We start from the raw sequence: 24456 nt of genomic DNA, 5'->3' as shown, positions 1-24456 counted from the left end.
ATCGTGAATGGGTATGAGTTACACACTTTCCCTTTCGTCATGATCAGGACAACGCGCTCCACTATTGCGGAAAGCCTACCGAAGCTGATGCAGGTTTCACAGGGACACCTCAGGAAATCCCCATGGGTCTCGGGTCCATAAAGCCAAAATGCACGGCGCAACACGACTCGAGTCGTTCCTCAAAGACGACGGTCTGAATACGATGTTGCCCTCCGTGACAACTTCGACCGAAAAGTCTCAAGCCGAACATGTAGCCAAAGCAAATCAGAATATCAAAAAGATCATGGCCAACTGGGATAAGTAAACAGCAAGTGAATAACTTTATGGAACTGCTTGATATCTGAGCACGTGTGTTGCTGGATAGGTACGTTCCCAACTACAGGGCGGCGGCTGAGTTGCTAATGTCATCGTTGTAGTGAGCGGATCACAGAGATTGATTTTCATCCGACTGAAGGAAGCTTATTGCTGAATACCTACTTGAGTACTTAAGGTAGTCTTCGGGACGATGCCCTCCACCATCCACTGTCGATATGGATGTCGACTGTCCGAAGAGCTGCAGCTGTCTTGATGGCATGTGGGGTCAAACATGGAACGGTACCGTGGTTCCACTTGTCCCAAAGGTTTGGGCCTACCGGGGATACACAGGGGTCTTGCGAAACCAGAGCCAAGTCGAGGTACTACCCAGGTTCTTGTACTTAGGCCCTGGGCTACGTAGCCCAGGTCTGCTCAATGACGATGAGGCACATGCACAGTAAAAGAGTTACCCGGCAGGTCTAGAGCTCCAGTGGGGTACAGGCTATGTATAAACAACGGCGCGAAGTAGCGGGGAGATTCCTGGCGCACCATCAAGTCACTTCACCATCAGGTACCCGTACCTTAGCTTACATTACTTTCATTACCAATATTACTGCAGGGAGACCTGCGCTCTGCTCTCTCTCCTCCGTATACCTCACTTGCTCTTGCATATCAGTTTGTTGCCCTTTAAATTGACGTCCATGTTTGCATCGCAATGCCATACGATCAAAGTGTCAATTTGGATGAGGTTGCCAAAGTTGAAGCACGAAGACGTCCGCCACCAACCCGGAAATCATGTAGCAAGTTGAGAAGAAGTCGTAAGAAAGCGGCATAACAAATAATCAGCCTAGGTAAAGACATTAGTAGTCAATCACGATAATGGGATTTGTTTATGAAATGCAATGATGTAGCTGATGCTGAGAAGAACCGTGTAAATCTACCCAGGCGTCATCACCAAGTGCTTGGAACATCATTGTGCAAAGTACTCGTCGATGACAGTGCCACTTTATCGATCAATCAATCGGGGTAGAAGATCAAGGGCAGTACGGCGTTGTTGTGATCAGGGCCCAAGAAAAGCTCCGTGATGCGATGGCAGCATACCTAGTCTGGGATATGGAATTTTTGCTTCATGAGCAATGGTGCATCATGAATACTCGCGGGTAGGAAAGAGACTGACAATCAGCTGTAAATCTAGCACCGGAAGACGATAACAACGGTTTTAGTCTTGAGAACACCTTAATCAGCCTTTGGAAGGGTTCATCAAACCTTGACCCCCCGAGGCCAGGCTCGTCGGACGTTACTAGCCCGACAAAGCTCGCAATCGCTTGTAAAATTTGTCTGGAGCGGCATTACTGACCAGCACTCATGCTTACTTGAGCTTGGGATAGCCACTCAAACCGAACGGCGTCGTCAGTGGAGGCAGACCAGCTGGATCATGCACACGTGGCCTAGCCCCCGACTGAAGTGCGCCGCAAGTCCGGGCGTGGGCGGCTCGTCTTGTCGAAACGATACCAAAGTACCATTGTACTCGGCCTGTCCTCGAGGACTTACCCAAGATGGATGAGAAAACTGTACGAACACTCAGGGTGGACGTCGGCCTTGGTGCACATTGACAGGACTTGAATTACCCTAGGCGCTTTGGAGTTGGGGTAAGGTACTGCGTACGACTGAAGCTGACACGGCTGTCTGATCAGACAATACCTTAGAATAGAGCCTAGGGTGTATAACAACCTTAGCTGATAAGTGTAGATAAGATAAGACAAGATAAGATATTCCCTACACCATCAAATCCCTGTAGAATCACTGCTTGGCCTGAGGTGGTTCCTCTGAGGTTGCCTGCTCGATGCCTTCTCGGAATTTGCCGTCATTAGCGTTGTTCCAACGCTCCCTACCTTACCTTTGTATTTTTGTACCCCTGCCCCGCACCCCTGCACCCCCGCACACACTGCATCCCCGCACACACTGCATCCCCGTTTAAGTGTTGGACTGGGTACTCCGTACCTTACACCACCTATGGGAAATCCAGAGAAAATGAGAAGGTCGACATTGGAAATCGAACACTGCCGTCTTTCAACGCCATCTCGACTATTTCATACAAATACCTTGATCTCCCGACAGCTCTCTTAAAGATGTTTTCTCTTTCAACATTGACACTCCCACAGACTGTAGCTTTACCAGTATCTTTTTGCCATCCCGGTCATCGACCCTGATCAGGTAATCCGCTAGTTGCTGTACACTGCATATCACCAAAACCGCAATGGACCCAGGTTCTGACAAGTCCATCGTCCATGGGTACGAACAATCTCTCTATTCTTATTGGAAACCGCAGCATCTGAATTCTTCCAGGATCATCTCACTGAACCAAGCTAATATTACCTCACGCAGTGACGACTCATCCTCGGGCCGCAAAATCACCAACAGCGAGGAAACCTTGCGTCTTCAAAGAGAACGACTTTGCCTTTTCGCACGCGACAGCGAATGCCCTAGTCCGATGCTGACCCATATGATGGGCTCGTCTGGAATTTCAATCAAAGAGAACCGCGGGCGCAAGCTTCGTGAGGTAAAGAGTGCCATTTCAAAGGTTGAGAAATGAAAGACATAATTTATTGAACCTTTGGCTGTGGGTGTAAGCAAGCGCACATCCAAAGATTGAAATGTAAGTGTGCGAGATTTGCCACAAGAACGGATTCAAAGGATTCTCATACGGCGATGCAGATTAAAATGATTCACCGCTAGGCGCTCCAAGTAGCTCCAGAGACTGGTGCAGACGCTCGGAAGGCGGGAAACTCGGCATCCCAAGAGATTCCAGCCCCGCTGCGCACCGTTCCGGGTCCCACTCCCCTCCGGTATTGGACTTTTACCAAGCCGGGCCATATCTCCAGTCTGGTCCAGATGCGGGGTGGGACGGTGATACTTGTGGCAGGGCTACTTGACTATTGGTACTTCAGTATCTACTGAGGTACAATCGAGGCACGTTCAAGGCAGTCGAGAAAGACCGCTGGCATGCGGTCTTTCAATCTTGTCTGACCAAGTTCTTGGGGCAATTGCTGGCCAGTCATACCAGTCAATGGAAGCCAGAGGGAGGGATTCTCGAAGACTTCCTCAAACGGCAGGCCCCACTTGATGTGCATTAAAGTACGGAGTATGACTTGTTCTATCGCCCCTCTTTCTGGCGCCTTTCAGGTTCGCAATGACCTCGGTCGGTCTTTGCTTTGTCCCAAACGCGACGTGCAACTCGTCGACATGCAGCTTTCCCTCCATTTACGACACCTGGACATAGTCTGATAGGCACCTTTCTTCTCTACCTCTGGGATATCTTTTTGCCGACTGGTTTCCGGGGGCTTTTGGTGGTTGTACTTGCCTTACGATCATCACATCTGCGTCACTGGCTAGGAGGCTGGTAGATGTCTAACAGGCACCAAAGTGCTACGAAGCTTCTTGAGTATCGCGAAAGACAGCAGACCCAGTAGTGGGTGATATTTATCTCATGGTTATTTAGATTTTATACAGTGCTAGTATACTCAATAACAACACGAAATATGCAGATCTTTGCGCTTAATATGCTCTTGAATTATGTGGCTTTGTCAGGCTTTACTGGCGGAAACAACCATCTGAAATTGTGTCGGGCGTTCCAGGGAAATCACACGGTGCAACAAGCATACAATACAGCTACGCAGTTCTCAAACTTTGCCCTGCGCTCGCGCTCGATCCAATGTAGTGATTCCATTACTTCTAGAAAGCAGACAAGGAGCGCATTTGAATTATCTTGGTCGATGTGGTCATCTTCCCACACACCTGAATAATTTCTCCCAGTCTCCCCCCTCCCCCTCCCCCTTCCCCCATCCCGGCAGCCCGCAACTGCTAGGGGTATCCAATGGTAAGGTAGCTCGCTGCATCCCGTCACAACATCACAGAACACCTCACACAAGCAAGAACCTGGCATATCCTCTGATATGTATTACCTTAGCCCCAAAGTGGATTGAGTGCATCAAATCAAAGAAGCCAAACGGGCCACCCTCCTACGTCTACCTCCCCACACTGATTTTTATTTTCGCATCCACACATACCCATGTTCCTATCGATCTACTTAGTAGTACCTGAATTAGCCCAGCCTCTGGCTCTAAAGTAGCCCAATTGAAGTTTCTGTTTTTGTATGGGTACGTTCCGATGGCCTAGCCCTGGATGAGGATGCCGAGCAACTGTTCCGTAGTAGGTCGGCTGCCGTTAACACTAAGGCGTCAAGGCCTGGAAGAAGTGGGGTTGATGGCATGGCTGGGGGAACTTGCACGCGTTGATGAGACGTGCAACAGTTGATGCAACAAGTCCGTAGCAATCTATCTACTGGTTCGCCGCGCCGTTCCAGCTACCTCAGCTATTCCTGAGGTCATCTTCAAATTTCCATAAGACGATGAACGTCCCCGACCCGTCGCAAACTCACATTTTCACAAATCGCGAGTTCGTGTTTCGATCATCTTTGCATTTGCTAGGTATTGTCCACGGGGCGTTCTTTCTCAATACATTGTTGTCATATCCAGCATATTGTGGACCCTTGGTACCTAACACCGTACACTGCCAGAATGTACGCAGCCTCAAACCAAGCTACTGTCAATGGGTATATCATCCGCCCTGTCCCACTTCACTCACCTACCCAAACGCCCTCATATCTTTTACCGGTCTCCTATCCCCAGCAAAGCTAACGTTCTCTTTCCTCAAGGGATACTCCTCCTCCTCGGACTGCAGCTCAAGTCCTGCAAGACCAGCAGCTTCGACAAACCCGAATCCAGTCCTTCCTTGGGGACAACAACGGCCCCAGGGCCATGCTTTCTCAGCCCTCCACCTCGGCAGAGGATTCCATGGCCAAGCGTCGGGCCGAAGCCGCCCACAAGATTAACGACATCATGTCAAACCTCGACGGCTGAAATGCATTGATGAATTCGTGAAAGCCTCTTAAGTCTTGGGTGTTGGCAGAACACGCTTGTCTATACCATCCCGCCAAGTGCGTGCCCATGCTTCTGACATGAAGGAGATTTATCTGACAAGTGCGCTAAGTAGACCCTGACCAACCACCACCAGACTGCAACTTGCAACACAAACCTATGCTCGGATCCGACCAGGGCAAAATTCGCCGCAGTTTATACCGACACACCGATTGGGCAAGTCCCGGCCCCAGTAAGCCCCATCCTACGTACCATTTCGGCCCGCTGCTTCGGCTCCGGAAAGCCAAATAACTGGAGAACGGTACCGGGCCGGTGAAGTTTCGTGCCAGGCAGCTTCCGTGACAGTCCTTGTGCACATCACACAAAGCTGGCATGGACACATCTAAGCTTATGTGTACCACACCACTACCTTGCAGTGTGGTCGGTACTTGCAGCATGTTTCGTACATCTAGATGTACCTCTCACGTCGCTGAAATCCATTGGCTGCGCCGCGGTGCGAGCCCATCAAATGGCTGCAGCCAGCCAGGCGTACCGGTGTGTCGGTTGCCTTACACATTCCTACCCCCAGTGGTATCCCGTCAGGCGCCCCAGCAGTGCCGCGCAGACGGGAGAAATACTAAAACGGATGCCATTCCCCTCCACCCTCGAACCCTCTCAGATTGACCTTTCATCACCTCTATTTTCCTATTCGATACATTTCCTCCCGTACACGCCTTCTCGATCCTCCGAATTCGAAACCAAGCCTGACTATTCCTCGGAGTTTTCCCCCACACTAGACTTCAAGTCTAGTTCAACCCAAAAAAGCCACCACCACGGGTTGCTACAGGCGACGACCCTGTCAAAGCGCGCCTCTACCTCTTCCCGAATCCCACCGACTTCGAAATACCCGCATACGATTCGATCTACGCGACGTCAGATCAGGGTGCAGATGTCACCGGTGGGAGAACAGAGTTCATTGGCCAATACAGGGTGGAACATCACATCGGGCGGTGGGACCTCTTCAGAGAAACAGAGTAAAGTTATATGCATGCGATTAACATTAGATAATACAACAAAGAAATTGAGCCGGCCCTTTGAGCCCCCCTTCACACCAAAACGCCGTGGATATCATGCAGTGCCCATTGTCATTCAGTCGTTAATATTTTGGTGTTGGTTCAGCTCACGAGGCCCTGGTTTCCCGCAGAGAGAGGATGTAAGGCAGATCGGTCGAGTCCGTCCGCGTTGCGAGTCTAATGACGGAGCCCGAGGCGGAACTTCCTGATGCCCTCGATCGTAAACTGACGCTAGATGAGGAATGGTTGGGACCATACGCCGGTCGAGTCTGGGCGAAGCTATTCATGCTGGAAGATCTCGATATGGCCCCTCTCAGTGTACCCAGCGGAGTAGCTGGCGCGGTGCGATATTGAGCCCACGTATTTGCAGAGGAGTTGCGCGCGTTGACGGTCGGCGCTCTCCTGTCGTAAGAGCCTTGCGTGCTCTGTGTCGCAGAACGGGATAAGCTGCGTGGGGTGGTAGGGTTTGTGGCCATGGGCGCATCATTGTCAATGTCGCTTTCTGAGCCTTCGCTGGGCTCGTCCAGAGGACCAAGAACTGCCGGATCGAGCGGTCGCATGCCGCGTAGTATCGCAGCAAACAAATGCATCAACTCGCGAAATTGGGCGTTCGAAATAGCCCGCGTAGAGAAGCGCGCATGTTCGTAGGTGGAGAGGAAATCGGCGGTTGTCGCATTAAGCGAAATTACCCCCAGCTCAGCAAGGTGGCCAAGGTAGTCGCGCAAGCTCATGGGTAATGGGCGCTGCAGCAAAGCCACCGCATCGGCATCGAGCATCGGTGGTTGACTGAAGGAGGTCGGATCGGGAGGAGCCAGTGTCAAGGCTTTTGCTTCGATGAGGTTCGGGAGCTCGGAGAGAACTGTGCTGTACTGTAGATCCGGGAGGTCTAGTGAGTTGGGCGATGACCAGCCGTAGTGTTCGATTTCGCCCCAAACTGGCCGTCGAGGAGGCAGCGCAATGCCAGTCTCCTTTTCTGTTGTTGCTGGCTTTTTCAAGGTGGGTAGCTGAAAGCGTTTCCTTGCCGCGCTACCGCCAGAATTCTGCTTCTCGACCAGTACCTCCTCCATATCGCCACCCACCAGATTCGTCTCGATGCGCGGCCTGGCGTCATAGGCAATGGCTGCGCTGCGCTTCAGGTCGGCAGTGATCATTTCGTGAACCTTCTTGTTCACGTCGCCCTTCTCGATGGGAACCCATGGCTTCGGTATTGAAGCGAGGATCGTTTTGTTGAGATATAGTCGCGTCGCGTAGATGAAGGATACGATCAAAGTGGTGAGGACCAGAGCGGCGGCAATGATCCATATATTATACGGCTGGTTGTTCGAATAGGCCTGGTAGATGGTGTCGCCGGGGGTTACGAGGAGGAGAAGGGCGAGGAGGAAGCATAGGACGAAGTAGAAACTTCCGTATATGAAACGGAATATCGCTCGCGGGGAGAACATTGGGGGCGATTCGAAAGGGTTTCCCAGCGTTGAGGATTCAACCCGGGAAGCGACGAGATTTCTGGTTGAGGATCATGGACCGACGGGCCAGTGCATGAGGTAATGTCGCAATCTGGAAAAGCATGGCTGGGCGGAAGAAAAACCCTATGCGACGAGGTAGAATGTAGCTGTAGCTAGGCTAATAAGAACAAGTGTGAAGTCTAGACATTACATAGGAGAGAAAAGAGTATAGTACGGTGGAGGGAGAGAATGGAGGTTGGTGAATATGTAAGTAGACAAGAAAAAAAAGGTGGAGGTTGCGCTCGCAGATGCGTGAAGATGACGACGAAGAAGATGATGGACGGGGGAAACGAGAGGTTGGTTGGGGGGCTTTCATTTTGTTTTAGCAGTGCCTTCCCGGCCACAAAGCAACAAAGCTCAGGTGGGGGTTCCTCCATGCGGACCCCTGTAGTTTTTAGGTAGGCTTTCTATGCTCTAATCCAAAATCCGGTTTAGCGGCAACAGCGGGTGGGCGGCAACGGGCACTAACTTTTTGCATTCCAGGCGCTCAAAGACAGATGCACAATGGGATGAGACGGAATGGGAAGAGAGGAGAGTCTTTGGAATGGAGGAACCTATTTTTTACCTGCCGTGACGCCGCGTTGGCTTTGGGAGACATATGAGCCCCATGACTAAGGTAAGGTAAGGTAAGGTAAGGTAGCGCCTGCTGTCTTACACGTGCGCCAGTGCCCAATCGCGGGCATCCAATCGTCTCGTATCATTGCTCTCGACTAGCTCAAACCGATGAGCTGACGCAGGCTATGCCGGCTTGTGCGCCTCACTTTAACATGTGATGAGACTGTCGGTCAGCTCTTCTGTTGATACAATCATGATTGTGCTGCAATGTTTTACTGCTTCGTGAAATCTAACTATGATACACGTCGTTATGCCGTTATGCGTGTGCCTGTTTTGCCTACCAAACGCCCCTCACAATTTACGGTTGTACCGTGATACCACGTATGCCAAAGCCTGTAACTAGCGGGCTTGCTGCATCTCGGGACCTTGGGATCCGACTTCACTCGTAGGAAGTGCCTGTTGGGCTGCCGCTTCCTTGGCCAGTCTGATATCCGTGCGAGTCAACCTCAAGTCGCTGCTGTATCGTTCAAACTCCGCAATCACTTGGGCCAAGCCCGTTTTCAAGGCTGCAATCACTGCTTCCACCTCTGGCGCAGCTCTGTCCTTCTCAATATCTGTCCAGTGAACGGGAAAGCTGTCCTTGAATGCCTCGATCTTGGTGATGACGGTTGTAAAGGTGCGGATGATGGTAGGAACGTCCTTTTGTACCCTGCCGTAGTTGTCATCATTGAGACTGTGAACGGCCAACCAGCTGAGCACATCAACAGCGTTGACGTATTGGCTTAGCTCTGAGTACGGCGTTCCAAGAATAACGGCAGTGAGGCGGTTGCGGAACTCTTGGCGGAAAATCCAGCCAACGTACTCATTGCCAATAACCTTCAGAGCCCATGTCTGGAACTGATTCATCAGCTGAGGAGACGACAGCGCCTCCTGCTGCTCCTTGCTCAAAACCTTGTCACGGGCCCCGCGCAGCGTCTTCTTCGCGATAGGGCTCAGCTGCGACACCGGCGAATGGCCGGGATGACTTCCCACCTGGGTCAGGGCCTTTTCCAGCTCGCCGCGCATCGTCTTGTTCGCGGGCTTGCTGGTGAAGATAGGGTCCTCTTTCAGTGGCGCTGAGGACCGAGCTCGAACTTCCGCAGCCGGTGCTGGGGCAGCCGGCACAACCGCGGGCTTGCCGTACTCATCGATTCTTTGTTCGATGTTCTTGATGGTAGTAAGGCAGTAAACGAATATTTGAGACCACGTAGAACCATCTTTACGGTCGATATCCATGAAGATGGCCTTGCGTCTGCCTTCTTCGTTGCGAGCAATGTATGCTAATTCCCAGAGGGCAAAGCACTGTCACTGTTAGCTTGAAGATCGGTGTATGCTGCCTTTGAATGTACACTTACCCGAACGGAGTCCTTCTTGCTCTTAAGACCGTTCAGAAGACTACCGTTTGGATCCTTGGACTCACTCGTGAGAGGTTTGCCGTTCTTGAGAGGTGCCTTGACCATGAACATCGAAAACGCATGGTTGGCTGTCTTCCAGATGGCAGTGATCAGGAAGCCTGCAACGGCGCATCGGTACATCAAATAGATGTCTCCAGGCCACTGAGGCGGAAGCATGTTGGTTTTGGGAAGGTTGTAGAAGGGTCGCAAGAAGAACAAAGCCCAGCCCCAAAAGAACGACCGCAGGGCCATGAAGTATACCACGCCGGCGACAATGGTGATACTGATACTTCTGACGCCTGACTGGATGAGAATCGCGGGAACTTCGCCCAAGACCTTATTCAGCGAAGCGTCCCCAGAAACCTTGACTTCGCCCCCCTCGGACCGCGCGACATCGATGATGAGCTTGTCCTGGTCTTGATAGAAGTGGAAAATCGACTGAACAGCGGCACTGACGGCCATGTAGCAGAAGAAGATCAACGTTCTCTCATTTACGCGGGCGCGGTCCCCACTATAGTATGTGACCCATCCCAAGTTGGCGCTCTCCGGCAGAGCCCAGAGGTAAACATGACTGAAAAGCGCGCTCGAGAAGCCGTAGAAGAGAAAAGCCTCGAGGGTATGGATGCTAAAGAAGAACTGCGCGAACGCGTGGAAGGTCGAGTTGGAGGCGCGGGCGCCGACGTGGTACTGGGCGATGCGCAGGATCAAGATCGAGAGACCGCAGGTGAAGAGGAACAGTGTTCGAAAGCCCGCGGGACCAATGGGAAACCAAGACCAAAAGTCTACGAGATGCAAGTTAGTTGCGAAGATTTGCAAGCTTGCATCTTTAACGGTCACCACTCACAGGAGCTCCAACCCGAGAGAAGGATGGCTTGCAAATAAGAAATGGCAAGCAGAATAGTAGCGGTAGAGGAAAATCGCCTGTGCAGCGCAGGCTGCAGAAAGTCCTTATACGGAGCCCTTCTGACTGTTGCCGGTGCCATGCTGAAGGTGCATGGTCATCGAGACCGAATGTTTTGGAGGGTGAGGTTGGGCGAGGCTGCACTGGGACTTGTGCCGTGGCCAGGATCTAAAAGTAAATAATGTAAAAATCTCCAGTACAACAACATGCAGCTCCCGCTTGAGCTTGCTTGAGGTCCAGGGAGGGACCCGCCCCTACACGCTGACTGAGCCACATGTGTCACGTGGCGATAACACAATCAGGCACCACAATTGCGAACCGGAGCTGATTGGACAGAACGTGGCGCCCTTACGTAGTGTTCCAGCCACAGCCGACGACGACATGCAGGTTCCTGACCATCATTACGAGACTATCTTCCCCAGACATCCTGACTGATACTTACTGGTCAAATAGATACATCCGTGAATCAAAACGACGCCGTTCCTTTAGTCCTCTTCATTTGTGAATACTTTGCCTTCGAAATCGCAATCATGTCGTACGACCAGCTATCTTCGCTCGAAGCCGGCCGATCGGGTCGTCAAGGCGGATACACCGACGATCCCGAGTTCAAGCAGCTTCAGTCCCAGTTGACCAACAAGATCTTCAACCTGCGGCGCAACATCCAGCAGCTAACTACCGATGTCAACATCCTCGGAACGAAGCGCGATACACCCCGTGTTAGAGAACGAGTCCACGATCACCTCGAGAAGACCCGCGACCTGTGCAAGGAGATTGGAGATGGCGTGAAGAAGCTACAGACATGGGACGATTTGACGGTTCGTACTCTACAGGCTACTTGTGCATAGCCGTATACTAATAAACCCTGTGCACAGAAACAACAAAAGTACGACCAATCCAGAATCTCGACCGACTTCCAGAACGTCCTACAAGAGTTCCAGGACATCCAGCGCAAAGCACTCGAGAAACAACGAGCGTCCGTCACAGCTGCGCGCGCAGCGACCGAAGGCGAGGGAGCGGATGCGGCGGCTGGATCCGAGGAGCGTCTCGAGCTTCAACAGCAGCAGGAGGTCAGCCGCCTGGCATCACAGGACGAAGTAGACTTCCAGGAAGCGCTCATTGTCGAGCGTGAAGAGGAGATCCGAAACATTGAGCAGGGCGTCGGCGATCTCAATGTGTTGTTCAGACAGGTGGCTCAAATTGTGACCGAGCAAGGCGAGCAGCTTACTTCTATTGCGGATAACGTGGAAGATGTGCGTGACGATACCCGGGGTGCTCAAATAGAGCTTCGCCAAGCGGCGAGACACCAGAAGGCGGCTCGCAACAAGGGGTGTTGTCTGATGCTCATCCTGGCAGTCATCCTCACCATCATCATTCTCGCAATCGTATTGGACTAGCACGGCATGGGGGGTATTGGGGGTTTCTTTATTTGATTGCTGTTTCTACATTGGCGTTTTGGTGGCGTTTCGCGAATATTGTACATCAGGCGCCCAAGTACAGCTAAGGATACAATCTGGGACAGCGTGTCTTCTCTCTCTATCATCGCCATGATTTTTCTCCCCGAGACTACACGCCCCGCAAGTGAAAGCGCTCGTAATGAGGGCTCGGCCTCCAAGGGTCGTGTTTGCCGCGTACCTTGTCCATAATTTTGACAGAGATCTGGGAGAAGATCATTGAAGAAATCCAGTAGACAAATATGCCTGCAGGCAAGTTGATACAAAGCGCGGGAATCAAGATTGCCGTGAAAAGTAGACCTCTTTGGAGGCGAATTCGCCATCTCAGACCCGGAGGCACATTCTGCTCAGACGTTGAAAGGTTGAATACATATTTCCTCATTTCGCCTTTGGGCATCGTTAACCAGCCCAGAGTGCCCATCAGCATAGCAGGCAACAATATTGTTGGATCGGCTACCGTGAGGTCGGTAAACCATAGCATGCCACCATTTGCCATGCCTTCCGCAACATAGCTTAGTGAATCCAGGTTGCTAGATACAGCATCGGCAGATGAAGAAGCTGCTGTTGATGCCTGTTCCGACACGAAAGTCGAGGCGACACCGGCCGAAGCCTCCTGATTCTTGTAGCTGCCAGTGAGCAAGGATAGAATTCCGCTGTTTGCACCACAAAGACGCCTCAAAGATTCAGACATGAGATACCATATGGGCAGGCCGAGTGCTGGGGCCCAAGTCTTCCAATTCTGGGCCCCTAGCTCTTTGAGCATTCGCTTCCGAATCTTGGCTAGTTGTATGGCCCTTGAGAGACGGGTCCCACGAACTTCGTGACTCCAGGCGGCCATGAATGGTGCGATTTCTCCCTGTCTTTCAACGACGCGTCTGGCGTAGTACTGAAGCGGCGCTCTGCACAGAGAGATGAGCAAGGCCGAGAACACGATGGTGCCTGTCCAATTTCCTGTCGCGTTCATCGAGTGCAGCGAGACAACGGCTTGCGAGGTAGCTTCGACGCTGCTGTTGACGAGCCCACCTAGGCTGAAGTTTCTGGCACTGATTGTTTGTTGAGGTGCTCGTACCGTCCTCGAGACAAGGTGTGGGCGCAGAGAGGCAGCGAGTGGCCTTGCTGATGAGAAACCGATGGATTGCCGCAGGCCGGGTGTGATGGCGCAACGCGCCGCTCTCAGGGAAGCCATGATGAGATGCTTATATGTTCATCAGAGGGCATTAAAGGGAACACTTTCTTCGAACGCTTGCGGCGCAAGGTAGTGGCCCTTGAAACGAATGATGCGGGCTGGTCAAGGGTCGTCAAGGAGCTGAGGCTAGATTTTGTCAATAGCTGATCATGAGAATATCTTAGTTGACATCGGACTTTCAGTGGCCAATTGAGAGAAGCACCGACGGGTTGGTGCACGGGCCATTTTGATTCAACGGGCGCGGCTTGAGCGGATCTACAGCTCGCCGGGGCCGGAAAAGACCAGGACCCTTTAGAGGTGGGGGTCAACTGCCCACTGTATTCGTACCGCTGCAGCTTCCCCCGCCCCATTTTCTAGCTTGCAGTACAACCTGGCCAGTTTGCGAGTCCCCTACCTCACCATAGCATCCCACGACGTCAACGGGCAATGCTGAAGCTGGACTTGACCGACGCCCCCTTCGGCTTCGACTCGCCCTCCTTTTTCCACCTCGACACCACCACTGGTTTCCGAGTTTGACGAAACAAAAACAAAACCTACTCCTACGAGTTCTGCGATCCCTTCACCCCCGATGCCCGAAACCTGCTCAGCGCCGTCTGGGCAGACGCCCTTCTCTTTTGGCCTCGATCCCTGGACCCTAGCCTACGTCGTTGTGCCGATCCTCGCTTTTACTCCGATCGCGACCTACATCATGTTTCCTCTGCTGATGAAAGGCATTGGTTCCCTGCTGGGATGGTACCTACGAAAAAAGACAGAGGGAAGGAGAGCACAGCTCCTGGAGCTCAAGACTGCTGAGCAACAGTCATTCAACAATACCCAAAAGAGCTCCAGCAGCGGAAAGAACAATGTGCAGGCACAAGCTTCGGGAAGCTCTGATAAGAAGGACTCAGAATGGACTGGGGTCGTTGGCTTCTTCCACCCCTTCTGGTACGTCGTAACGATTGTGAAAGTCGCCAAAAGTCAGGTCACTAACAGCACCCAGTAACGCTGGCGGAGGAGGAGAGCGAGTCCTTTGGGCTGCGATCAAGACTACCCAGGAAAGATACCCCAATGCACTATGTGTTGTGTACACTGGCGACCATGAAGTGAACAAGCAGGCCATGCTTGAGCGTGTCAAGGTTTGTCTCCCACTATAGAACCCCTCTTTCCTCATACTAATGACATGTCTCAGACTCGGTTCAACATCGACCTGCATCCCCCGACCATCAACTTCCTCTACGTCAGCACAAGACACCTCGTTCTGGCCTCGACATGGCCTCACTTCACCCTCCTTGGACAGTCGATTGGATCTGTAGTGTTGGCATGGGATGCCTTCCAGCTCCTTGTCCCTGACATCTTCATAGATACTATGGGCTATGCCTTCTCTCTGGGACTGTGCAAGTTGCTCTTCCGCAGAGTCCCTACTTGTGCTTATGTCCACTACCCGACAATCTCAACTGATATGCTGGAATCACTGGACCCCAAGGCCGAGACTGGAAGTCAGGGCGTCAATGCCGGCAAAGGCGTTGGTATCCGAGGCAAGGTCAAGAAGTTCTACTGGAAAATGTTTGCGGCCTTGTACTCCCGGGTTGGATCTACCGTTGATATTGTCATGACAAACTCAACCTGGACGCAAGGTCATGTACAGAAACTCTGGGGCCCCTACCGTCAGGCTAAGGGAAGAAACAACCCTATCGCTGTCAACTTCCCACCTTGCGCTGTCGAAGAGCTCGAGGAGGCAGTAGAGGTATCCGAAGCTAGCGAGCGAAAGCGAGAGCAGGCTTTGGTCTACATTGCCCAGTTCCGTCCCGAGAAGAACCATACCCTGGTCATCCAAGCTTTTGCCGACTTCCTGAACACCAAATCCGAAGCCGCCAAGGACGCGAAGTTGGTCCTCATTGGTAGTGTCAGAGACGACCACGACTCCAAGCGGGTGTATACGTTGCGCCTCTTGGTGAATGAGCTCGGCATTAAAGACCGTGTCGAGTTCCATCTGGACGCTTCGTGGCCCGAGATCTTGGACTGGCTGCAGAGGGCTTCTGTCGGTGTCAACGGCATGTGGAACGAGCACTTTGGCATTGGTGTCGTCGAGTATCAAGCAGCCGGTCTGATTTCCGTAGTCCACGCTAGCGGTGGTCCCAAGCTGGATATCGTCATTGAAATCGACGGCCAGCCCACTGGTGAGTGTTTACATAGCCTTCTTTGAAGTTGAAAACTAACCTGCTTGTAGGTTTCCACGCTACAAATGTCAAGGAGTTCGCCGAGGGCTACGAAAAGGCCCTCTCCATCAAGGACCCGCTCCCTGTTCGCCTCCGCGCACGCCGGTCGGCCAAGCGCTTCACCGAGAGCGAGTTTGACGAGAAGTGGATCGCCCAGATGGAGAAGTTGGTGGCCATGACGCCCTAGATGCATTGTTTACTCTTGCTTGTATTTCTATATGTACTTTGATAGACTCGAGGATACCCCTTTCCTTCAGATAACCTCAATAAACCTGGCTTATGTTGCATATATAAATTTCCATCATCTTAACGTAAGCGTGATATATCATCTAAATCGTCTACACCACAAACGCGCCACTGTTCTTCTGCCGCGGCTCGCTCGCGGCCTCAAATATGCCGTCTTCAAAGATGATACCTTGCACAGCGCTCCGGCCCTCGGGCACCCACGTCACGTCGTGGCCCTTTTCGAGCATGCTGGCGACGGTGTCGTTGTCGAAGGCGTACTCGAACGTGACGGTGTTGGGCATGAGCTGGTCGTGCAGGCGGGGTTCGCGGAGGGCCTGCTTCATGGTCTGGCCGTGCTCGAGGACGTGCCAGGTGACTTGCGCCGTGGAGCTGATGATGCGGGAGCCCCCCGCGGCGCCGACGGTGACGTAAAGGGAGCCGTCTGGGTGTTCAACGATGACGGGGGTGATGGAGGAGAGGGGGCGCTTGTTGGCGCGGACGAAGTTTGCGGGGGAGGGTTCGAAGCCGAAGGCGTTGCGGACGCCTGGGATTGAGAAGTCGTTCATTTCGTTGTTGCTGGTTTTTGTTAGTGAACGGAATCTACGGTGAGATGGGATGAACAGGGGAAGGGAAACTCACAGAATTACACCGGATAACGGGTCCATGATTTGAGCTCCAAAGAGGAGGTTAACGGTTGTGGTCAGGGAGGTGGCCATGCCAGACTTATCCGCCGTAACGATATGCGATGTCCCGAACCCTTCGCTCGAATACACGCCCTGCGGATCATACCGCTCAACCGGCTGCGTCTGGTTATCCAGGATCCTTCCGCGGATATCCTTTGCCGTGGCCTCGTCGATGAGGGTATCCTCAAATGGGCCGATCCCTTCCACGAAGTCCGGGTCTCCGAGCAGGGAACGGGCGCCATAGGCGAAGCGCATGGCCTCGTCGAAGCGGTGGACGCCGAGCTTGGTGTCGGCGGACTCGGCCGGGTCGAACTGCTCCATGATTTTGAGGGTGTTTAGGCAGACGGCACCGCTGGCAGGGGAGCCGACGGAGGTGAGGCGGTGACCGCGGTAGGTTATGGAGAGGGAGGGGCGGGTGACGACCTTGTAGGAGGCGAGGTCTTCTAGGGTGAGAGTGCCGTTTGTGGCGCGGACTGTGGCGATCATGGACTCTGCTATGGGGCCGGAGTAGAATGCTTCTGGGCCTTCTTCTGCGATCTTGGCCAGCGTGCTGGGTGTTTTGTCAGATTTGAGTTTTCTGAGAGATGTGTGAGTGGGTATGAGGCTTACACTCCGTAACGTTTGCGGTAGATGGTATCACCAAGTTGGAGGAGCGTTCCTGTTCAGTGTTAGTTTGCTTTGCCCTTGTTACTTTCACTCAGGGGATGTTCGAGACTCACCATTGGGAGCAAACTCCTCAGCCCAAACTGGATCTTCAACGAGAAAGTTCCACTGCCCTTTGATAGCGGCGTCCATGTATCGCACCAAATCCGAAGACACTCTGAAACCCGTAGTCGCCAATCTCGCAGCTGGAGTAACGACACTCTTCCAGGGCAGAGACTTGAAGACAACCGAGTCAGTAAGGAGAACCTCTCGTCATCTTTACAAGCTGTTCACTTACACCGTACTTCTTGTGGATGTATTCTAACCCACGAACCTCGCTCGGCACACCGACGGCCAGGCCGCCGTAAACGCTGCCCGCGATGTTGCCCTGGTACATGTCCTGGAACGCAGCAGCCGGCGCAGCCTCTCTAAAGTCCACAGACTCGTAGTTCCCATCGGCGTCTCTGATGACAACGAAGCCGCCGCCGCCGATGCCGGAGTGGTACATGCCCACGGTTCCGACGCAGAAGGTCGTACCGACGAGCGCGTCTACGGCGTTTCCCTGCACAAGGGTCAGTCTTGTATAACCTTACTGGAAAACTATAAGAAGGGGAGAGAAACACATACACCTTGCGCAAGTAGATCACGGCCAATCCTACTGCATTCAACCGACTCACTTGCAACGGCACCAGTGTCGCCAGCACGAGGGTTAAAGACGAATTCCGGTATCGCTGCGGCCGAAACTGAGCGGCATTCGGCCAGCAAGAGCAGGGAGGCTGAGTAATGCCATATTGACTTGGGAAATGTCTCTATTCTCGGTTAGTCTCTTTTCGAGATTTTCAGAGGATGCTGATCTCTTCCACTGAATGGGATGAACTCACTCATCTTGAATAGGTGGTTACGTTCCAAAGGCCGGGCGGCGGTCTGTGGACTCCAACACGGGACGGTACCTCCGAGACTCAACGTGCACAACGGCCGAGACTCCGATAAGAGATAGCGGAAGGGATGATTGAGGGACTCGGCACCTCAGGTGAGCAACTTTCAGCGTTGCGTCTCTTATCTACCACGATAAACAAACCTCCTATACCCAACAGATCACCAAGACAAGAGAGAGGGATGTGAGTAAGCTGGAGACATTAAACGCCGTAGTCGGGGGAGGGCCATGACTTATTACTACTGGGTCCCCGGCGATTGCGACAGACCAAGTCGCTATTACCAACTTGGTCCCAGCCCCAGATCCGGCAGGCACAACTGATAAGCGAGTTCTGGGGTCCAGCGTGTGGGCCTCACTTACTTACTTACCTGAGGTAACTTACGTAGGTACCGACTCAGTAAGATACCTCGAGGTGTGGTGGCACTTAGTGGGCGAGTGACAATTGAAAGTGTGCCGCATGATAGCAGTCATGCTTGGTGCTGCCCCACACCACGTCCCAGGGACGCCAATCAGCGACGGGCGAATTAAGTAATTCTCAGCAACCTTCAGACGGCCGACAACTTTTTTTCACAGGTCGCATGTCACAAGCTTCAACTTCAGGTGTTGGACTTTCATACTTTCATCTTACACCATTTTCATGTACTTTCAAGCTATACTGTGACGCGGTACTCTTAGCGGGTCGTCTTGTCTTACCATTGGTGTATTCCAAACATTGGCTTGAGGCATTCAATGGGTTTGCCCCTGCGGCTCCTTCCGAGACTCACTTCATCTTCAATCCGTCCGGCTATCAACGCCCTCACGTTCACCCGGGCCTCAAGCTCGGCCCCGGCAGCAGCTCACCGGCCACTTATTCGCAGGGTCATTATGTCGTCAACAACAGAGACGCCTCAGGCGGCGACAGCGGCACCAGTAGCAGCAACAACAGCAGGAGAGTCATCTCACCAAGGTCAGGCACAGGCGCAGGGTCAAAAGAAGTGGCAGAACGGCGGCAACAAGCCCAATGGCAACAAGCGTTCGTTCCAGGGCGGCCAAGGAGGCGGAAGGGGCAAGGACAAGCAGCGCAAGTCGAAGCGTGAGAGGAACATCACCGAGGGGTCGTCCGAGGAGGTCTTGGCGTTCGACGTGCAAGCGCTCATCGCATTGCGCAAGGAATCACTCCCCGATGCGCCAGCACCGGCACCGACGGTAGGCGAGGAGGTAAAGGACGGGGCACAGAACGGAGAAACACAGGCCGAGACTCAAGCACCCTCAGAAACCCTCCCAGAAACCTTTACCGAAATCGAAGTCGAAGTCCATGCAATCTCCTCAACGGGAGACGGCCTCGGCTTCCAGCTGGGCTCGACCTCGACGCAAGTCTACGTCGTCCCCTTTGTCGCACCCGGCGACATCGCAAAGGCAAAGGTCATCAGACACGTCCGCGAGGAGTCCTACTCGGTAGCCGACTTCGTCTCCGTCGTCAAGGCGGGCCCCCTCCGCGACGACGCCCGCGTCAACTGCAAGTACTTTTCCCAGTGCTCCGGCTGCCAGTTCCAGATGCTCGACTACGACACCCAGCTGGCGCACAAGCGATCCATCGTCGACAAGGCGTACAAGAACTTCTCCAACCTGAACCCGGAGCTGGTCCCGTCCATCAGGGACACCATCGGCAGCCCCCTGCAGTACGGATACCGTACCAAGCTTACGCCGCACTTTGATGGGCCCCCTGGGCACCACAAGAGGAATAAGCCCAAGCAGGCGTTGAGCAAGGTCCCCGAGATTGGATTCAACGTCAAGGGCCGCCGCCATGTTCTGGATATCGAGGACTGCCCTATTGGAACCGACGCCGTCCGCCTGGGCATGAAGCGCGAGCGTGAGCGTATTGCCAGAGACTTTGGCAACTTTACAAAAGGCGCCACGATTCTCCTCCGCGAGAGCACAAAACGCTACCCAAAGAAGGTCATCGGCAACGGTAACGCCAACACCAAAGCAGCCACGGAAGAAACATCCACGACAGAGGAAGCATCAGCATCAGCAAAGGAAGAAGCAGAACAACCCCCCGCAGAAACCCCCTCCGACGCAGTCCGCGTCGAGACAGACGCCCACGTAGACATCAAAACCTGCCTCTCCGCCACGGGCGCAATGTCGAGCGAGTACATTGACAATTACCTCTTCACCAACCCCGCAAACTCCTTTTTCCAAAACAACAACTCCATCCTCCCCAAATTCACCCAGTACATCCGCGACCACGTCATGCCCCCGGCCGGCCCCCATCGCGACCGCATCAAGTACCTCATCGACGCCTACTCCGGCTCCGGTCTCTTCACAATCACCCTCGCCTCCCTCTTCACGGGATCCACGGGCATCGACATTGCCAAGGACTCCATCGAGTGCGCCCGCAAAAACGCCCGCCTCAACAACCTCCCCGAGTCGCAGTGCAACTTCCTCGCCGCCGACGCACCCCAGCTGTTCAAGCAGGTCACCTACCCGGCCGACGAGACCGTCGTCGTCATCGACCCGCCGCGCAAAGGGTGCGATAACGATTTTCTGAGCCAGTTGTTGGCATTTGGGCCGAGGAGGGTCGTGTACGTGAGTTGCAACGTTCATACGCAGGCGCGCGATGTGGGCGTGCTGGTGCGCGGGGACGGCGGGGATGGGACAAAGTACGAGATTGAGAGTATCGTGGGCTTCGACTTCTTCCCGCAGACGGGACACGTCGAGGGTGTGGCGGTGTTGAACAGGGTCGAGAAGAGTGCTTGATTACCTATTTTACATTGCATTGGGACGGGTTGGGATTTCATATAACGGGAGAGTATACAAAAGTTTGTGATACCAGCATTCATTGGTCTAATAATTCAAAAGAAAAAAAAGCAACAGCCACCAAAGTATAGACGTGGCATGGGATCGTTCTCTCAAAACATATTCCCAAGTCTTTTACCGTTTTATTTCGTGATCCTCTTGTTCTGTCTACTCTTGTATGAGGTTCTGTCTGTACACAACAAAAAGGAGACCAGGTCTTTCAGCCCTCCAGTGCCCGATTGTCCTCTAGCAGAATCTTCAAGGCCTGCACCAAGACCTCAACCACCTCCGCTCGCCGACTCTTCTTAGCGGCCTCCTTGAGCCCTTCAAGACCGCCCTCCTCAATAATCTTCTTCCGCGCATTGGCCCCGGGAGCACCCTCAGCAGCCACCATATTGTAGATGATGAAGCCGGCGCGGTGCCGCAAGTCCTCATTGTCGTCGGCGCACATGTCGAGGATGACATTGACGCCCCGCTCGCGTTCCACAATCGCTTGGACGACGTTCTCGTGGCCGGTGAGAGCTGCTAGAGCACCACCTGCTGCACTGCGCGTGCCCTCGTCCTCGGCGTCCGCCAAGGCGAGGAGAATGTGCAAACGGCCCTTTGCTGCGGAGCTGCCGTCGGCATACAGTGCCAGGCCTTCCACAGCCTGTACGAGATTGCAGATAAGCTCAACGGCGGCCTTTGACACGCGGGGATTCGAGGAAAGCAGTTGGTCTTCGATCTGTGGCCATGCTACCCTGATAATGGCTCGCCTGGTATCGAGGTCATCGGTCGACGCGAGGTTGGTGAGCGCCATCAGCGCCTCAAACGTCGGAAGAAGGTCACGGTGCTCCGCAACTGGGTCTGTGGGAATGATGGAAATGAGAGGGCGGATCGCAGAGCTTTGCGGGTTGGAACGACTGCCGCCGAAAACAAGAGCCGGGTTGGTGCTGATGAGAATGCGCGCCAGGGCTTGCGCAGCAGTGCGACGGCCGGCGGCTTCGGACTCTGGGAGCAAAGCCCACGCAGCCAAGAGAAGCTTGACGGCGCCTTGCTGAGCAAGCTTGCCGCGCAAAGATGTCGTAACTGAAAGAGAGTAAATGATAGCGACAGTGAGTGATAGTGACGCGGCCGAACCACCCTTGCTATGGGTTACTAAGACCGGTGTGACCCCGGCCTCGAAAACGCGCCGGCATCGTTCTGCCACATGGTCGTTGTCGTTGAGAGGATCGGGCCCGGCAGACTTGCCAGCGGCGGCGGCGTATGCCTTGAGCTGGTTCATCTTCTTCTCCTCCTCCGATAGGTTGGGCTGGTATCTGGTGAGATTCACCAAGATACTAAGCGCCCCGTACGTTACGGGTGATTTGGCCGGAGCGTCAGCCAACGTCTTGACAAGTTTCTTTAAGAAATCCGCATTCCCTGCCAGCTTTTCCTTGATGGCGGGCCGGATCGATGCGTAGGCCAGCCCTTCGATAGAATGTTGGTGTCCATGGTCGTCTTCGCTGAGGAGCATGGAGGTGAACCTCGTTGAAAGCTCCTCGATGGTTGTGATTGCGGGTGAAATCTTCCCTTGCCCGTCCTCATTCAGCGCCGGCGCCGTGGGCACTGCCTTCGTTCTGAAGTCAGTCAGATCTGTGATTGGACGGCTTCACGTCCGTTTGTTGATGAATACCATACCCTCAATTTCGCCAGGATAACCGCTGCCAAGTTTTGGACCTGTTCCGAGTGCTTGCGCATGGCGACGGAGCCTTCCTTGATGGAATATTCGGGGTCCTGTGACATTTCCTTGGCAATCTCCTCGGGATCCTGGTCGACAACCTCCTCCAGCCATTCGGTGCAATACTTGTTTACTGCATCACGGCACTGAGAGTTCATGCATGCGGCGTTGAGCATCTCCAAGCAGGCAGTCTCGACCTTGCGGCTCTTCCACTTGCGTCTCATCAACGGGCCGAGGGAGCTCAAGAAGCCCTCGCTGAGGAACAGCTCCGATGTGAGGTCAGGAACGACCGGGAAGGTGGAAGCAGCCACACAAAAGGCGACGATGTAGTCGTCATAAGTGCCCCTCTTGATCTTGTCAAAAAAGAAGTTGGAGAGCTTCTTGGCACCATCGTCGCCGGCGGCCTTGAGATAGGCGGATGTAGCGATAACGGCGTGCGCGCGAACAATCTCGGGTTGTCTCATGTCGAGATATGTCAAGATGGTGTCGACGCAATCACCATCGATGAGTTTGCATATCGTAGGGGCACCGGTCTTGGCCTGGATGAGCTGAAGGTCCTCATTCAACAGCTTGGTGAGCTGGTCGAGGTCGCGAATGGTTTCATCATCCTCCTGGCCGCCCTCCATTAATCGCGCAAGAACGAGAAGGGTCTCATCCTCTCTCGGAGGCGCCGTGGTGGGAGCGGAAGCTTGGGTGACGGCGGCCATTGTGGAAGTTGTTCGCTCAGGCTGGAAAGCGGTTGAGCGAGCTGTGATAATGTATACTTTGGTACCACGTCAAGGTGTGTTGTTGAGTGAGTGAGGAACGGACAGACCTGGGACGGACAGAAAAAGCCTAGAACAAAACGGGGCGGAACGGTTGATATAAGTAGGTACCTTGCTGCGGTGGTTAGGGCGGCGGCGGCGACAGCGGACTGTGCGATGCGTTGGTCACAAGGTAAGGTAAAAGGTCTGTCGATGACAGAGGCGTGAGGTGGCCGTGGAGGAGGAACTGGGTAGGGTTGATTGCTAAGATAAGAAATGGCAGACGACAACCCCAAAGAGGTTTCACAAGTGAGACTTGTCACTGGTCAGTGGGTGCGCGTCGATGGGCAGTCACCAGTGTGGCAGTCCAGCAGGAAAAAGAATGAGGTGTGAGGTGCACAGCGCACGTAGTTACTGGTACCTACCCGTATCTTAGGTTGTCTACCTAGGTACGGGGTTTAAGGTAAGTGGGGTACGTACTCGAGTCGTCGCGATTTCATACGGGACCTCTCTCGGGCTTACCTTGGGCGCCTTATTCAGTATCGCCGTGCCACCCAGAAGCCCAGCCCGTCTGGGTAAGTTCAAGTACCAAAGAGCAAGGACTGACAATGCAATGGAACCACCGCTGGACTGTTTCTATTCAACCGTCAGCTCCTGATACAACGGACGGGCTGACTGTTGCAATCTACGGTGCTCCCATCTTTTTTTAGGTGCCACGGGTGCCCCTCCTTGGCTACCATTTGTAGCAGACCACACCCCTCACTGCGTACCCTGCCCGCCCTGGCACAAAGACTGGCGACTGACTTCCAGAGAGACTCGTGTCACTCTCTCGAGCCTCAACCATTGGAATCCAACACTTACACCGCCCGCTGCGCATCGTCGACAGACTGGGTCTCCCCACGTTCCTTGGCTTGATAGACAGTGAGTGCAGTAGGTAATACGCAGATAGTAAGTGCTTGCCTACCTACGTCATACTCGAGACAAGTATATCCCACTAAGGTAGGTAGGCTTGGAAGGAACAATGAGTTCCCGTTACAGGGGAGGAGGAGCGGGGCGGGATTGCTTGAATGTGCTTCACAGTTGCAGATGGGCAAGCACGCAAGCAACAGCAAGGTGCTATTATCCTCTAGCTTACCTCATCAAAATGGAAGCAGCTCCCCTCGAGCGGGTGCGCGTCGATCGTCTCTGTCACTCAACGCGCCCCCCACGTCAGGAGCGCGTCTAAATGGAAGTCGCTGCCGCTTCCCCT

At 53.6% G+C, this 24456-nt stretch overlaps 8 protein-coding genes across 8 annotated transcripts; 4 read left to right on the top strand and 4 right to left on the bottom strand.

Annotated features, from left to right (window-relative positions):
* Positions 1-4902: 4902 nt before the first annotated feature.
* On the top strand, positions 4903-5213 carry N0V96_001806 (uncharacterized protein; the record flags this gene model as incomplete). The annotated part of the gene is made up of 2 exons (XM_065756321.1): positions 4903-4906; positions 5035-5213. The coding sequence occupies 2 exons, from the start codon at positions 4903-4905 to the stop codon at positions 5211-5213; spliced, it is 183 nt and encodes a 60-aa protein (XP_065615561.1).
* Positions 5214-6390: 1177 nt separating this feature from the next.
* N0V96_001805 (uncharacterized protein) lies at positions 6391-7725 on the bottom strand (the record flags this gene model as incomplete). The annotated part of the gene is made up of 1 exon (XM_053193028.1): positions 6391-7725. One exon carries the CDS (start codon positions 7723-7725, stop codon positions 6391-6393), a length of 1335 nt encoding a protein of 444 aa, XP_053049559.1.
* A 1014-nt stretch (positions 7726-8739) lies between these two features.
* Positions 8740-10756, bottom strand: N0V96_001804 (uncharacterized protein; the record flags this gene model as incomplete). Its single annotated transcript, XM_053193027.1, has 3 exons — positions 8740-9681; positions 9735-10555; positions 10618-10756. The coding sequence occupies 3 exons, from the start codon at positions 10754-10756 to the stop codon at positions 8740-8742; spliced, it is 1902 nt and encodes a 633-aa protein (XP_053049558.1).
* Positions 10757-11204: 448 nt separating this feature from the next.
* On the top strand, positions 11205-12068 carry PEP12 (SNAP receptor; the record flags this gene model as incomplete). Its single annotated transcript, XM_053193026.1, has 2 exons — positions 11205-11489; positions 11547-12068. 2 exons carry the CDS (start codon positions 11205-11207, stop codon positions 12066-12068), a joined length of 807 nt encoding a protein of 268 aa, XP_053049557.1.
* A 1811-nt stretch (positions 12069-13879) lies between these two features.
* Positions 13880-15693, top strand: ALG11 (asparagine-linked glycosylation protein; the record flags this gene model as incomplete). The annotated part of the gene is made up of 4 exons (XM_053193025.2): positions 13880-14235; positions 14291-14426; positions 14480-15467; positions 15518-15693. The coding sequence occupies 4 exons, from the start codon at positions 13880-13882 to the stop codon at positions 15691-15693; spliced, it is 1656 nt and encodes a 551-aa protein (XP_053049556.1).
* A 151-nt stretch (positions 15694-15844) lies between these two features.
* N0V96_001801 (uncharacterized protein) lies at positions 15845-17941 on the bottom strand (the record flags this gene model as incomplete). The annotated part of the gene is made up of 7 exons (XM_065756320.1): positions 15845-16307; positions 16371-16964; positions 17024-17072; positions 17134-17293; positions 17355-17618; positions 17684-17865; positions 17938-17941. The coding sequence occupies 7 exons, from the start codon at positions 17939-17941 to the stop codon at positions 15845-15847; spliced, it is 1716 nt and encodes a 571-aa protein (XP_065615560.1).
* Positions 17942-18854: 913 nt separating this feature from the next.
* On the top strand, positions 18855-20726 carry TRM2 (tRNA(m5U54)methyltransferase; the record flags this gene model as incomplete). Its single annotated transcript, XM_053193023.1, has 1 exon — positions 18855-20726. One exon carries the CDS (start codon positions 18855-18857, stop codon positions 20724-20726), a length of 1872 nt encoding a protein of 623 aa, XP_053049554.1.
* A 259-nt stretch (positions 20727-20985) lies between these two features.
* On the bottom strand, positions 20986-23171 carry SHE4 (SWI5-dependent HO expression protein 4; the record flags this gene model as incomplete). The annotated part of the gene is made up of 2 exons (XM_053193022.1): positions 20986-22356; positions 22425-23171. 2 exons carry the CDS (start codon positions 23169-23171, stop codon positions 20986-20988), a joined length of 2118 nt encoding a protein of 705 aa, XP_053049553.1.
* Between the last annotated feature and the right edge of the window lie 1285 nt (positions 23172-24456).

Source organism: Colletotrichum fioriniae (assembly GCF_027942845.1).
Source record: "Colletotrichum fioriniae strain IMI 355084 chromosome Unknown scaffold_1, whole genome shotgun sequence".
NCBI classification, from domain to species: Eukaryota; Fungi; Ascomycota; class Sordariomycetes; order Glomerellales; family Glomerellaceae; genus Colletotrichum; species Colletotrichum fioriniae.
The sequence above is the reverse complement of the archived record's forward strand: the minus strand, read 5'-3'. Positions and strand labels throughout refer to the sequence as shown.